Raw genomic sequence first — 15,351 nt, forward strand, 5'->3', positions numbered from 1 at the left:
AGTCAAGATGTTTGGATGAAATGAAGCTTTGACAAGCGTAATCTTCAACAATCGTCTTGCAAAAACCAGTTAGGCTGCTGAAAAACTCACAAACAGACCAGGGTTAGCATTAGTAATAATCAAATTGAAACATGAAAACCCTAAAATGCAATCTATTTTGAAAACACAGAAGCAGAATTTTGTACGATAATTCTCACCTGATCGTACGACAATTCTCACCTGCTCGTACGAGGACACAAAGGAACTTGTACGAGGTAAAAAGGGAACTCATACGAAATTCTGAATCAAACCTGGCCAGAAACTTGCTAGATTTGAAATTTGATGATGCTAAGAGGCCAAAAATGAGATTTTCGACCCCACGGTGGGCACCATAATGTCGTGCCTGTGAAGTGTGATACCTGCAGTTGCAACACAAACACTCAATAGATCATTACAAGCATGGTTAGCAAATAAGAAGAAAATAAAAGATGAACCATGACAAAGCGACCTATCGCCTCCTAAGAGATGCGAGTATGGATTTGCTCTCAGATCTGGATAAGCAATCTCAGTGACTTGACTACACCTAGACGGAGGATTTGAAATGATATGATATGCAAGCTAGATGAGATTGATTATGCTAGATTGATCCAAGAGGCTAATTAAGCTAATTATATGCATGATTAAGCTAGGATGATGATGCAATTAAGCTAGAAAAGAGATTGATTAAGCTACATGATTTAACAATTATGCTAGAAAATGATCAAATTAAGCTAGTCCAATTGACTATAACAATAATGCTCAAATGATATGACTATAGTAACAATTCCTAAATTGATAATGAGATGGGATCCTTTGTGCTCCAAAATGGGGGATATTTATAGGATTTATAAGGCCAGGGGTGAGGTTGCAGGAATCAACGATCAAGATTGAGTTTGAAGATACCAAGGGTGAAATTGGAGGAGGTTGGAGAAGAGGTTGGAGGAAGGGACACTTGTCATCTCTATAGTGACAAGTGTCAAGGAGCCTTGCTCATAAAAGGGCAAGTGTCCAAGAGAGGAGATATGTGGCCAAAGTGCCATGTTCCTTAAGAAGAAAATATCCACACCATAGGAAGTTAGGATGAGGTTAGAATGTTAAGAGGCATGTGGGTAATTTGAATTTAAAAATTCAAATAATAGGAAAAGACTAATTAATTCTCAACAACTCATAAATTGATTTGTTTTAATTAATTAGGAGATCAGAGGAATTGATTGAAAAGGGGAAAGGATAAATTAATTTGAATGAATTAATCAAAGGGGACTATGGAAATGAACCTATTAAATAAATCCTTAGATTTATTAATAAGTAGATGAAAGAGAGAATTTAATCAAATTGCCTAATGAACTCAATTAAATTAGGAAGGGGGATTAATTAAATAATTGCTTATTGAATTAATTATCTTCAAACCATTTTTAGGTGTATACACTTATACGTGTATGAAATTATGAATATCGATTTAATTAATGCTTGTGATTCAATAGAGAGGTCAAATTCCCATCTCAATTTCAAGGATAATCTCTTCTAGTGATGTTCAATGTGAACTATAGATCATCTAATTCCCAACAAGGGATATTTACATAGGGCCATTTTAAAAGAACCCTTGAAAAATAAGTTTGGATCTAACTATTTGTTGTCATATAGAGAGCTTACCTTTTGTAATGTGAAATTGTAAATTAGTGACATGGATTTGTTGTCCTTTCCATGTGGTAGGCTTACAAAGCTCACAATTCTAAATTGGAAAAAGTTATTAAGATGTAGAAATACTTGGTCACAATTTAAAGTAGACAACCCAATGAGTTGCTTGGTTAATTAAGATTATGTTAAGATGTTATAAAAATGAAAGTAGAACATAATAGTGGTAACCAATAGTGATTCTTGCAATTTTCGAAGTGCACTTTCCCCAAATCAAGTCCATTGCATAAAGTTAACCATAATATTAAACAAACATTTTTTTGATTTAAGAATCATCATCTAACACATCCCAAAATTCTGACATAGTAGCAAATCATATTACATCATCTATCACAATCACATTAATATCAAACTAAACTAAATACATTTATTTATTTAAATTTTACAAATTTATTATCAGTTATGCAAGTATTTCTAAACTCTATATCCTTGGTCGAAATTATTTATCCTTATTATTTAATTGATATGCACTTAAAATATTTAAAAAGATTCCATATTTTTCTTTTCACTAATAAACCAAAACCGAAATAGACCCACAAGACTGACCGCTGTGCTCATAAACTTCTTTTTCTTTTTGAAGGTTTCGAGTGCCTTAGCTACCAAAAGCTACTTGTACATTCATTTGCAATATCACTTCATTTAGAAATCAGCTAAAACTGTTTTGCATTTGATATGCTGGCTGTTGTTTCTATTTTCTTAGAAAAAATCACCTCTACGTATAAATGGTGAATGCAGAGAGATACACAGAATTCAGAGATTTTCTATACAAGGTTTTTTGGGCCTGGAAAGTTTAGGCAAAAACATGATATGAATCTCATCCACAGAAGAAACAATGGTATACACCAGTTCCATCTGTTGCATCCGTTACAACAATCATCTCAAACTGGATTATGAAGTAGATGTATGCCTCCAAAAATTAAACCATCTCCAGAAGCCTTATATTTCCTGAAGAATTGGCAGCTGCTAATGTTTGTGTTTGCCCTCTCCAGCAAACACATGAAACAAACTGTGCATCATCATCTTCCATCTCCAGTCCTGTCACCGGGTCTGCAGAGTTGAACTTATAAGATGCCACAGGCATTGGAAGTGATTTGTGGTATACAAAAACCTGAAAGACATTTACAAAAAATGTCACTGAAACATTAATATTTGATTTGCATAACATCAAATAATTGAAATTTCATGAACATAAATTAGATTGATGCCTCAATCAACGTGTTCCAAGCTGGAAAAACTATTGATGATTCCTTTATTAGAAATTTTTGCATACATTTAAAAAGTGTTTGGATGTTTGAATACACTGATATTCTCTTATTCAAACTCTCATACTTTGAAATTTTTCTGTACTGTTCTTGGCAGTCAAGTCGTTGCAAACTAGATCTAGAAGCCTTGTCCCTAGAAGTAATAAGCATAAATAAGCATTGATCTATGCAAAGATGTTCTATAGACAACCCACGCAATGGCAATAGCATTTTACCTCATTTGTTTCTGAACCAGAGGCAATATACCCATCAGAAACAGAAAGCCCAACAAAATTCTGAAGAGAACACAAACATTCTAGATGTCAGTTGGCAGTATACGAGGCAAATCTTAAAATTGCATTTTGGTAACCATTACATCAATCCCAAGTACCAAATAGCTGAATCTTAGATACAAATTTGCTGGAAAAACAATTGAATCTCTTCAGCAGAAAAAAAAAGAGGCCATTCAGTGATGATCACACACCTTTACATTTGAATGCCCGGTAAATGTCCGGACAGGATTCACAGGACTGCCAAGTACTCTTGCCTTGTTTGTTGCTAAATCCCAGAGCTTGATTGTGTTATCCGTGGAAGCAGAAACAAGTGAACCCGAATCAAGAAACTTGACATAGCTCACAGTCTTATTGTGACTTGCCAAGATGCACAAAGGTGCTCTTATATTCCGAAGATCATAGCAATAGACCTTATAGTCTGCTGAACCCAATGCAATTAGACGACCAGAATCTGGTGCAAACTGAACAGAGCAGACATTTGCCTTTGTCCGGATTGTAGCAATACTTTTTTCCTGTCAAAATGAAAAGAAACAATTGGTGTGCATCAGTACAAAGAAATAACCAGATTTGAACCTAAGGAAACAGTCATACATTTTCATCATTTTATTTAAAATTTCATTATGTTATATTCCAATAGCATAGTAGATGCCTTAAAGACTAAAATATTAGCAATCATCTGGGCATGTATAACTCACTTGTGCAAGTCCAATGTGCTATATAAACCATGTATAACTCACTTGTGCAAGTCCAATGTGCTATATAAACCACTTCTCTATAATATACACTAGATTTTATGACTAACATGGTTATAAGCTGGAAATTGACGATCTATGGCCTGTTTTTTAAATTGTGGCCGTATTTTACAATTTTAATTGAAGAAAGGTCATTTGTAATAACAAATTTTGATAACCCTAAATTTTATAGGCATCAATTTTGATAACAATAAAAATTAACAAACTGTCAAGAAATTTTTATTCCAGAGGGATATGCTTGGCCTGAAATTCCAGGCCTGGTTGTAAGAAAAATGTGATTACCTGATTAATGTTCCAAAGCTTCACCATGCCATCATCACCTCCACTGGCTAATCTTGTTGGATCAGATTGGCAAAAGTCAACTGACCAAACACGTTTCCCATGCTCTTTGAAGTCCATAATAGATTGGCTTTTACTTACATCCCACAGCTGCAACATAAGTCAGAGGGAAAGAAAAAATTTAACAACTCTTTTTAATTTAAATAGACAAATTATAGCCTAATTATAGGCATAGGATAAATAGATAAAGTCCATATAATTTTAAAGCAAAGATGTTAAGGTTGAGGAATTTTGCAAACATACCCGCACAACACCATCAAAGTCACTAGAGGCCATCTGGTTTTTGATATAACTATTCCAACAGATATTGCTAAATTTGGATTTACTTGTCATCTCAACGACAGGATAATGAATATCCATATTCTCATGTAAGACTGTATTGTACTCAAAGACTTTAATTTTCTTATTGACTCCTGCGGTGGCAAAGAATTCTTTGTCTCGATCAAAACTCAAGGAACACACTAAATTAGAAGAGTTAAGCAAGTCCCCGTGCTGTAGGTTCGCAATCACCTTGAATTTGCTGAATCTCAAATATTTGCATAAGCTATCAAAGAAAGAGCCAAGCTGATCATTCATTCTCCCTGCACCTTGACGCGCTATACCTGCTAAACTGTCAACTGAGCTCACATTACAAGTATCCGTTCCCACAACAGGTTCCCATCCGATACTGCTCGTGCTTGAATGTTTTCCTGCCGAATGACCAATAAATTGCTTTGCTTTGCATCTCGTGGAAAAATAAACTTGTTCTAGTTTTTTGAAATGTTTCATCAACCGGGCACTTCTGGATAGGAGTTCTTCCTCTCTATCAATCTGGACATCAGATTTTCCATGCTTCCTTCTACTACTTGCCCTATGAAACTTACTCTCTTGTCGAAGGTGTTTTCCTAGCATGGTTCCTTTTCCAGTTGGTATATTGCCAGTGTTCGTGAAACTTGGTTCACTGATCTGATCAAGTTGGCTAGATGAATCTATGGAATTCTTTCCTTTAGAAATTGGGGATTTATCATTTCTGTCGAATGCAAGATGCTGAAGAATTAACTGTTGTCTCAGAACTTCTTCTATGTCTAGTGTCAGGCAAGTAATAACATCAGATAATTTATCAGCCCTCTCTTGCTTTTGCTTCTGCAATTGAAGCAGGAAATCTAGCAATAATTCTGTGTCAGCAATTTTTCCCTTCAACTTCACTGCAGCTTGTCGTTCTTCCAAAGCCTCTTTGGCTTCACTGATCATTTCACTCTGAAGAACTTCACTGTATCACAATTAACCACCAAATTTTAAACTGTGAGGTAGGTATTTTATGAGTTAGTCTCTGTAGGATCTAAAATTAAATGCATATAAAATAATAATAGAGAATTACAATTAGAAATGATATAGGGGAACACGAAATATAGTACATTGAGTTTTTATTTTATATTGTGAAATATCAAATATCTGTTAATAAAACACAAATTAAAACTTTGAATCATATAAATCTAAAACACTCTTCCTTGATTCAAGGCAGAAACAAACAAATAATTTGGAGTATCTGTTAGTTTGCCTCACCTTACCACTTTATAAACTCGGTCTGTCTACTAATACTAATCAACTAAACTCTGTCTCTGTCTCTATCTCCTAATACTAATCAACTAGTGTTGACATCTGTGCGCATCCTCTTAATGTCTAACCCCTTGCTTCATGTTCTCTTGTGTAAGAAAATCCTATCAACCTATACAATTAGTGTCATGTACACTGCCTCCTACAATCTAAAGATCTATGGTTTTTTTCTAACATTGCTTGACAAGATCATACTGAAATTCATCTATCAACATGCCTTGATCATATGTACCATATATAATATGAACAAGATTTGTCCTTGCTTTTAACTATAATGACCATTGTTCTGGTGATTCCTTGTACTTACAGCACTCAAGGAGTCAAGAACATTCTCAACCAGTGTGCAACTGCATAACCACAAACACATTAGCTGAACACACTTCGTCTTTGCTCGTCTAATATAGACAACACCTTGAAGTCTTTGCTCGTCTAATATAGACAACACCTTAAAAAAGTATGAAGTCACTCATTAATTGATAATAAAAACCGACTTCCCCCTTATCAGTCAAGACATGGAAAACAGAATTACATAACTCCACCAAACCACTGCTTTAACCAATGCTCAACAAAAGAAAATCAAAATTGAACACAACACTGAATAACAGAAACACCAAAGTAGAACTGAAAATGCAACAGCACTATCAAAATTGTCTCTCAAACAATATGTCTAATCTTGTTTCACATGGGAATCTTGCTCCACCCTCTAGTTAGTCCTCCAACCTTCTCTTTGACCTCTGCCTTCCCCTTAACTAATTAAAGTGCATGATCATCTTCTGCAAAATAAGGTTCCTCTTCCTGAGGATAAGCAACATAATTCAAATTTATTTTTTCCTCTATTTTAACCAAAAAAAACAATCATATGCATGATGGTCAAAATTTTTAGACAAACTTTTAACAAATCTTTTATTTTGAGATCATTGTTTTCTTTTTTTTCTTGATAAAGAACAACTTCACTTGTTCAAATCCGCGAGGACAATGGCCCAGCGAAAGCACAAGGCCTTGCGAGCACAATGACCCAGCAGGGATTTGAGACCATTGTTATTAGTACTAGAAGAAGAAATTGTAAAATCATCGCAACAATTGTGATAAGGAATTTCTTATGTTTTGATAATCTAACATTTTTTTTTGTTTAGCCATCACAACATATATTTTTTAATTATAGAAATGTATTCAACCTGCATATGAAATACACAAACAATATCAAAATTGACTTGATTTAGTTTGTGTATTAACTATAACATTTCCAAAACAAACATAAATGAAATTGAAACCATCTAATACAATTGCAATCAACATATCATCTTCAAATAATTCCCTTCTAATACGCTAATCATTTTAAATACTTTTAAAAATCTGAAACATCCTCTTCTTCATTCAATCTAATATTCAAAAGTTGTATCAACAGATGAATGTTCTTATATGTTAGTTATTTATCATATAAATCATTTAGTGCTTGTGTACTTCAAAGGCATTAAATGAACATTAATCTTTTTTCTTTTTTTTTTTGATAAAAGGTTATAACCGCATTATATTAATAGTAATACTAATTATATAAAATTGGATTACAAAGGACCAGAAATTATAGTACTGACAATAATTACATGATATTGATATGTTGATACAACTTTTGAATATTAAATTGAATGAAGAAGAGGATATTTTAGATTTTAAAAACCATACTTATTTATATTATTTATTATGAACAATCATTTGAGAAGAACAAGTTGATTTAAGCAAGGCAAGTGTTTATTTGTCTTTTTTTGACAATTCAATGAAGTTTACTAGCATGTGTAGGAGTTGTGTGATAAGATTCAAATAAAACACACTTTTAAATAAGGGTTTGACTTTTTTAAGAAATCATCAACATTCATTTAACAATCAAAGCATTTTTCAGTTTCAATTGCATCATACTCTTTGCTCCCTAATTCACAAGTCTAAGCACAATATCACCTCTACTAAAATAATGATGCTTTTGTATTACTAGATATTTATTTTATTTAATGGGAGAGGACGTTACCACTCGTATAACTTGGAGAAAAAAAAAATTAAATCATCTATTTTTTTCTAATTTATTTTAAAATTATATTGAAAAAATTCCTTGTTTTTAATCATCTCTTATATCACAAAATATTTGTCTGAACTTGGCAAATATCAAATTTAATTTTAAAACATGATCAAATTCAACTAATATAAATCTAATACCTCACGATCCGGAGTCTATAGGGTTATTTACAAGTAAGGATAAGACAGTAACATCTCACCAAAATATTGTGGTTTCGAGGGATAACAATGTGGATGATCTGCTTCCAAATCTTAATACCTCGAATTCCTTGGATAATGTCTCTCATTTATTATCACTAAATGATGGTGGTGGGATTCCTGTCTGTTCTGAGAAGCCAAAAGAATACTTAGAGGGTTGTCAGGGGATTGGTCAGATTTTTGCTAAGAATGATGGGGTTGTTTTGGAGTCTAATGTTGGGGCTTCTTCTCTAGGGTTTCCTAATGATGCTACCCTTGCTCAACAAGTCAAAGAATTGGTGTCTAATAATTCTTCGCAGCATGTTGATGTGGATGTGGATAATAACGCCACCTTAGGAAATAATATTCAGCTGGGGGATATTCTTGTTATTGTGCCAGATGAAAATCTGGCTCAACAAGTAAATGATCTTTTTAAAGATCATGAGCATTAGATGGATGAGGACATTACGAATAGGGTTATTTGTTCCATTGAGAATGACTTGGGGGGAATTAAATCGACCCTTCCTATCTCTGCATCTACTAACCCTTTTGAGGTTTTGGCTTCAATAGAAGTGGGCATCATCGGTAATCTAGCCATGACTTCTCCTAAGTCAAGTAAGAGTTTACCAATTGTTCAAACTACTCTAATTAGGGCTTCATCTGTGGTTTCTCCTAGTAGGGGTAGGCCTCCAAAGAATCGAAAAACTCAATTGGAAATTGATGCTGGGATTCAACAGACTTTGTCTCTTTCTCTTGGTGATGGGAAAGGGAAGCATTCGGTTTCTGTTGGTGATGCTATGAAAGCAAGTTGTACTCCTAAGGGTAAGAGGAGTAAGAGGTCTGTTATCAGTCCTCCTGTGACTAGATCGAGGGCTGTGAAGCGTAATCTTCAAAGTAGTTTTGGAGAAGGGAAGTCTTCTCCATCTAAATGAAAGAGAGGAGCCTCGGTCTCCCCTCGAGAGCAATGAGAATTATATCTTGAAATGTTAGGGGCTTCAATGCCCCTAACAAGAGGCGCTTAATTAAGTCCCAGATGGACTTAGTTAAGTGTGATATTTTCATGTTGCAAGAGACAAAATTGTCAAAGGAGTTTGCTGATTTGGTTTTTTCTTCTTGGAGAAAGTGGGATTTCCTCTCCTCTCCAGCTTGTGGTGCGTCAAGGGGTTTGGCATTGCTTTGGAATAACTATAACATTGAGGTTGAGCTAGTTGCCTCTGTTGTAAACTAGATGTTGGCCTTAGTTAAAAGCAAGCTTTCGAAGGTTAAGTTTTGGCTTTTTAATATTTATGCTTCTTCTGGCATTCAAAGGAAGACTAAATTATGGGAAGAGCTTAAGAGGATTTCCTCCCCTTTAAGGCATGGTCCCTTTATAATCTTTAGGGGGGATTTTAATGCTATCAGTGACTTGGGAGAAAAGAAAGGAGGTATTCTTCCTAATAAAAAAATTATGAAAGACTTTGGGATGTTCAATAAGGACATGGGTCTTTTTGATTGTCAGTTTTGGAATGGGATTTTCACATGGACAAATATGCGAAGAGATTTTTCACAGATTGAGGAAAGGTTAGACCGGTTTTTGTTATCAGATGTTTGGATTGATTCAAAGTTTGAATTTTTTTCCTCTATTCTTCCAATTTCGGGGTCAGATCATTTTCCAATTTCCCTATCAATTCTGGAAGATAAAGCTCCTTTTAAGTCACCTTTTAAATTTGAACCTATGTGGTTTAGAGATTCTTCCTTTTTGCCTTTGCTCAAAAAATGGTGGAGTTCTGCTCCTTATTGCTTTGGATCCCGAATGTTTCAGATTGCTAAGAATTTTTTTTTGAAATTGAATATTAGAGAATGAAATATCTTGCATTTTAAGAACATCTTTCAGGAAAAACAGAGGATTCAAGATATGATTGAATGTCTTAATTCACATGTGATTCAACATGGTATGGTGCCACTTGTTTTTGATGAACTAAAATCGTTAAAAGCATAGCTTGAAGAAGTTTTGACCAAAGAAGAAATCTAATGGAGACAAAAATCGAGGGAGATTTGGCTTTCAGATGGTGATAGAAATACAAAAAAAATTCACTCTTCAACAAAAATTAAGAGAAGTAGAAATAGGATATCTTGTATTGAGTGTCCAAATGGCAAACTTTTAACAAAATAGGAGGATATTGCTTCAGAGGCAGTTAGGTTTTTTAAGTCACTATTATCTTCGGAGCTTGGAGATCTTCATAATAACATTTCTTCTAATATCCCTTCTTTGGTATCTTCGGAAGATAATAAAATGTTGATGTCTCCTTTTTCTTTGGATGAAGTTAAGAATGTTGTTTTTGCAATGAACCTTGATAAGGCTCCGGGACCAGTCGGTTTTACTCCTTTATTTTTTCAGAAATGCTGGGATTTTGTGGGAAATGATGTTTTATTGGCCCTTGAGGAAGCTAGAAGGAATAGGTCTGTTTGGAAAGAGCTTAATACTACAATGATTACAATTATTCCTAAAAAAGTGGTTACCAAGACATTTGTTGATTTTCGCCCTATTGCTTTATGTAACACTTTGTACAAGATTTTTACCAAGGCTATTTCTTTAAGGTTGGCTGAAATTCTGCCTAGGATCATTTCTTTAGAACAAGGTGGTTTTGTTCCAGGAAGGGAGACGACAAAGGGAGCGATAGTGGCGCATGAGGTTTTGCATTCTATTTCTACTCAGAGAATCCCGACCATGATCCTCAAATTAGATATGATGAAGGCATATGATAGAGTAGAATGGGGGGCTTTGTGTGTTGTTCTACTTAAATTGGGCTTTGTGTGTTGTTCTGCAAGGTTTTTGGTTCTAATTAATGGCTCCCCTTGTTGTTTTTTCTCCTCGTCTAGGGGTTTGAGGCAGGGGGATCCCCTGTCTCCTTTCTTGTTCATTCTTCTAGCTGAAACGTTTAGTTGGGCTATAATAGCCACTAAGTTGGGAGGGCTTTGGAAGGGAATTAGGATTCAGAATGTTCCACAAAGCATTTCCCATTGCTTGTTTGCAGATGATACCTTGTTATTTGGTCAGGCTTCTTTGGGTGAGGCAAGAGTGATAAAGGGGATAATACAGAAGTATGCATCCTTTTCTGGTCCGAGAGTAAATGTTGATAAGTCAAAGATTTTTTTCCTTCATGTTTCACAATTGGTTCAGGATAGATTGAAGATTTTTTGAGGATTTGCATTTGGAAATCTTCCTTGTTCTTATCTTGGTATACCTTTCTTCATTAAGCAGGATAAAGTTGAGTTTTGGGATAAGATTATTTTAGTTATCTCTAGAAGGATCCCTGGAATCATAGATGGTTATCTTTGGCTGGTAAGATTGTTCTTATTAAGTCTGTCCCAAATGTTGTTCCTATTTATCTCATGTCTGTTTTGCAGTCTCCGAAAGCAGCTATTGTTAGTTTGCAAGATACTCTTAGGTCCTTCCTTTGGAGTAATAATAAAGATGGTAAGAAGAAACTCCCTCTGGTAGCATGGGATAAAGTGTGTTTGCCTAAAAACCTTGGGGGCACAGGTATTAGGAGTCTGGAAAGTCACAATTTAGCCTTAGGTGCTAAGCTGGTTTGGAAATTGTATGAGAGACCGTTCTCCTTTTGGGCACAGATTATGTTTGCTAAATATTTAAATAACAGACCAAGAGAGTATGTTTTTCAAGTTTCTAATTTACCGTCTGGTTCAACTATTTGGAATTTTCTATGTAAATGTAAATCAGTGATTTTGCCTCATCTCTCATGGATTGTTCATAATGGTAGAAAGGTCAAGTTTTGGGAGGAAGTTTGGAATGGACATCCCCCTCTAGTGAATACGAGGGATTGGTCTCCTTTAATTTCCACTCTTTCTTCCCTTTGGGGTGTCTTTGTGGCTGATTATTTTGAAATTGAGTATAGTGGGAATCTTAAGGTGGCAAGATGGAAATCAATTGAGTTTTTAAATATTGATCAAAATGTGAAATTGGAATATGAAAAAATGTTGGGGGAGAGAGTAATAATTCTTTCTGATGCTGACGATGAACTTATCTAGACAAGGAATATCTCTGGTAAGTACACAGTTAAGGATGGCTATAATTCTCTCTTGGTTGCTAAAGATTTATCTACTTGGCCATACAAGCTATTTTGGCATATGGCTTGCCTCCCAAAGGCTGGTGCTTTTGCTTGGTTAGCAGTGCAGGAAAAGGTCCTTACAAGAATGAGGTTGGACAGGTTGGGTATTACTGCAGTATTTTCTTGTGTCTTTTGTAATAAAAAATTAGAATCCTCTGCACACTTGTTTCTTCATTGTGATTTTGCCTATGCTTGCTGGCAGTGGTTGTTTGAAAAGCTAAATCTATCATTTGTTATTGGTAAGGATCTCCTTTCCCACTTTAGAGCCTGGCCTCTCCTGTTTGCCTCATCTTTCTATGCATGTCTTTGGATTGTTTCTCCATCTATTGTGATTTGGAATATTTGGTTAGAGCGTAATAATAGGATTTTTAAACAAACAAACTCTTCCTTGGCTGAGGTTTTATTGAGGATTGAATCTTCCATCTCTGAAGTTGCTTTGTCTTTTATCTATAAGAATTTGGAAAACCTTACCTCTTTTTCTCACTGGGATGGTAGGGTAACTCGTGTCTGGAGGATGTTATCAGTTTTACCTTCTCATGGATCTATTTTGAATAAGACTAATGCTATAAGTAAGAGAAATTTTGCTTGCTGGAAACCTCCTCTGCAAGGGCACTTTAAATTGAATTTTGATGGTGCTTCTCGTGGGAACCCTGGTTTGGCAGGGGCAGGTATGGTAATTTATGATCATAAGGTAAGATTGATTCAGGCTCGTTGTCATGCGATTGGTTTCAAGTCTAACAATTGTGCAGAATTCTTTGCTTTGTCCTTGGGTTTGGATATGACTATATCTTTGGGAATTAAGGACTTGATAATTGAGGGTGATTCTATGGTTATTATTCAAAGTGTCATGAAAAATAAGTCGAATTGTTGGCAACTACAATATATACTTGATCATATTTTGCAAAAATTAGATTTGTTTAATTCCTTCTTGATTTCCCACTGTTATAGAGAAGTGAATAAGATTGCAAATTTCTTGGCTAACTTAGCCATTGATAGTGATGCTAATATGCGGGAGGTAAGGGTGGATGAGATCCCTTCCTAGGTTTCAGAATATTTGAAGTAAAGGAGGTAAGCTTACATGGTAAATGTAATGGTTATCTTCTGATGTAACCAGTAAGGATGGATAGTGGTAATATTTTCTTTCGCATATGTCATAGAGGAGGGTATTATATGCCTTATCATAATTCCTTTGTCTTATGACATATTCGGTAAGTATCTCTGTATAGAGCGAGGGGAGTGTGGAGTCTGCATTCAGGTGCCTTAAATAGTTTAAGCATAGTTGTAGTCTTCATCAACCTCCTTATTGGGTGTGGCTTTTCTTTTGTATGTGACATCGAGGAGGGTGTTGTTCGCCTTATGAGAACTCCCTTGTTAATGGCATATTCGGCAAGAATTTCTACATGGAACAAGGAGGGTGTGGGGTCTGCAATTGTGTGTCTGATTGGTTTGGCATGTTTTTTGTTTTGTATAAGTCTGGTGTGGATTTTTTTTCATATTTAATTGGCCTGTTATTATAAAGGTGCTTTGAGTACTCGGGATTGTTTAGCGTATCTTTCTGGAAGTACTCATTACATGTTATTGTTTGTTGTTCTGCACGGGCACTTTCCTTTAATCATTTCTTGGTGTTGGGTTTGTGTGTGTTAATCATGTTTGGTTAAGTTGGGAGGGATGTCTTGGGTATCTTCGCTCGTGCGTTCTCCTTGTTCGGTCATTCACTGGTGATTACAATGACATGTTAGTTTGCTTCATTTCTAGGTTTTCAGTGAGAATTGTGGTTTCATGGCATGCTTGTTTCCACATTGTATTGGGTAATTTCACGTTGCCAGCCTGTTGCTTGATCTTCTGTGATCATATTTCAGGGATGCGCCTTGCACACTTGTGGAGGTTTCTACGGTTTTTTATAATGCTCCTTTATGTGAATGGTATATATGGAAGTTTTGTGGTTGGTTTTTATGTCTCTCTCTTTTTTGTCTCTACGTATTATATGTCAAAATGATCTGTTTCGTCCGGAAGCTTTTGGTTTGGGTTGGTGGCTGGTGGCTATCCTTCAAATCTTGGAATCTACAGATCAATTGGTATCTGAGTTGGCTCCTTCTTTTGTTGTTTTTTTCTTAGATCGTTCTGTGGTCTTTTATGTGGATTGGATTTATTTTGGCTCCACGAGGACTTTAGCATCCTCTCTTTCTCCTCATTTGGGTTCTGTTATGCTTGATCACAATGTTTATTTTGACAGGGTCTCTGATTATGGTTTCCTTTTTGCTATGTGGTATCATTCTAACCAGTGGTTTAAAGAATTGTGTTTCAAAGACAAGGGTGGTTCAGACTAGTGTTTTTTTGGTAGCAATAGCTATGCATCTTTCTGAGATCATACTTTAATCTTCCTCCTATATGCTTCCATTGGCGGCTTCCTTTATATCTAATACGGCTTGTGTAATTGGGATGGGTTTTTTTTTTATGTAGTATGTCAATGGGCATTTTGTATTGGGTAGAATAGGCTTGTGTTAAGCAATACTAAAAGGTTTTCTTACTGGTTCTTTCCCTTCAATGCTTTTTGAACCAAACATTCTAAAAAACTTTTAAAAATTAATATAGTTCAGTAGTTCTATCCACTTTTATCAAAAAAAAAAACTTAATATAAATCTAATCTAAATATTTTAGATATATTAAATTAAAATAATTTAAAATCTTTAAATAAGAAACATACAAAATATAATAAGATCAATGATACTGTACAAATACTATATATTAACATATAAATATAATTTCTAATATATAAATGTAGAATTAGTGGCTGATATTATATATAATAATCAATGAAAACTAAGAATAAACAAAGCAATGCTGAGTCGAAAAGAGCGGAAAGGTAAAATAATGCAGATATAAATATATCAAGAAACTTCAACTTGCATATTCGCGTCTAAATATTTTAGATATATTAAATTAAAATAATTTAAAATCTTTAAATAAGAAACATACAAAATATAATAAGATCAATGATACTGTACAAATACTATATATTAACATATAAATATAATTTCTAATATATAAATGTAGAATTAGTGGCTGATATTATATA

General features: G+C 34.7%; 1 protein-coding gene across 6 annotated transcripts in view; it reads right to left on the reverse strand.

Moving 5' to 3' along the window:
- Nucleotides 1–2,238: 2,238 nt before the first annotated feature.
- Nucleotides 2,239–15,351, reverse strand: part of LOC131038318 (protein SPA1-RELATED 4) — an 89,560-nt gene continuing 76,447 nt past the window's right edge. For all 6 annotated transcript variants that reach the window (XM_057970697.2, XM_057970700.2, XM_057970695.2 and 3 more), the window contains 5 exons: nucleotides 4,579–5,584; nucleotides 4,279–4,425; nucleotides 3,436–3,756; nucleotides 3,188–3,247; nucleotides 2,239–2,818 (listed from right to left, as the gene is read on the reverse strand). In XM_057970697.2, coding sequence (XP_057826680.2) covers nucleotides 2,627–2,818; nucleotides 3,188–3,247; nucleotides 3,436–3,756; nucleotides 4,279–4,425; nucleotides 4,579–5,584 — 1,726 coding nt within the window. In that variant the 3' untranslated portion in view covers nucleotides 2,239–2,626. The remainder of the gene's footprint in view (nucleotides 2,819–3,187; nucleotides 3,248–3,435; nucleotides 3,757–4,278; nucleotides 4,426–4,578; nucleotides 5,585–15,351) is intronic.

The sequence above is a fragment of the Cryptomeria japonica genome, chromosome 6, assembly GCF_030272615.1.
Source record: "Cryptomeria japonica chromosome 6, Sugi_1.0, whole genome shotgun sequence".
Taxonomy (NCBI): Eukaryota; Viridiplantae; Streptophyta; class Pinopsida; order Cupressales; family Cupressaceae; genus Cryptomeria; species Cryptomeria japonica.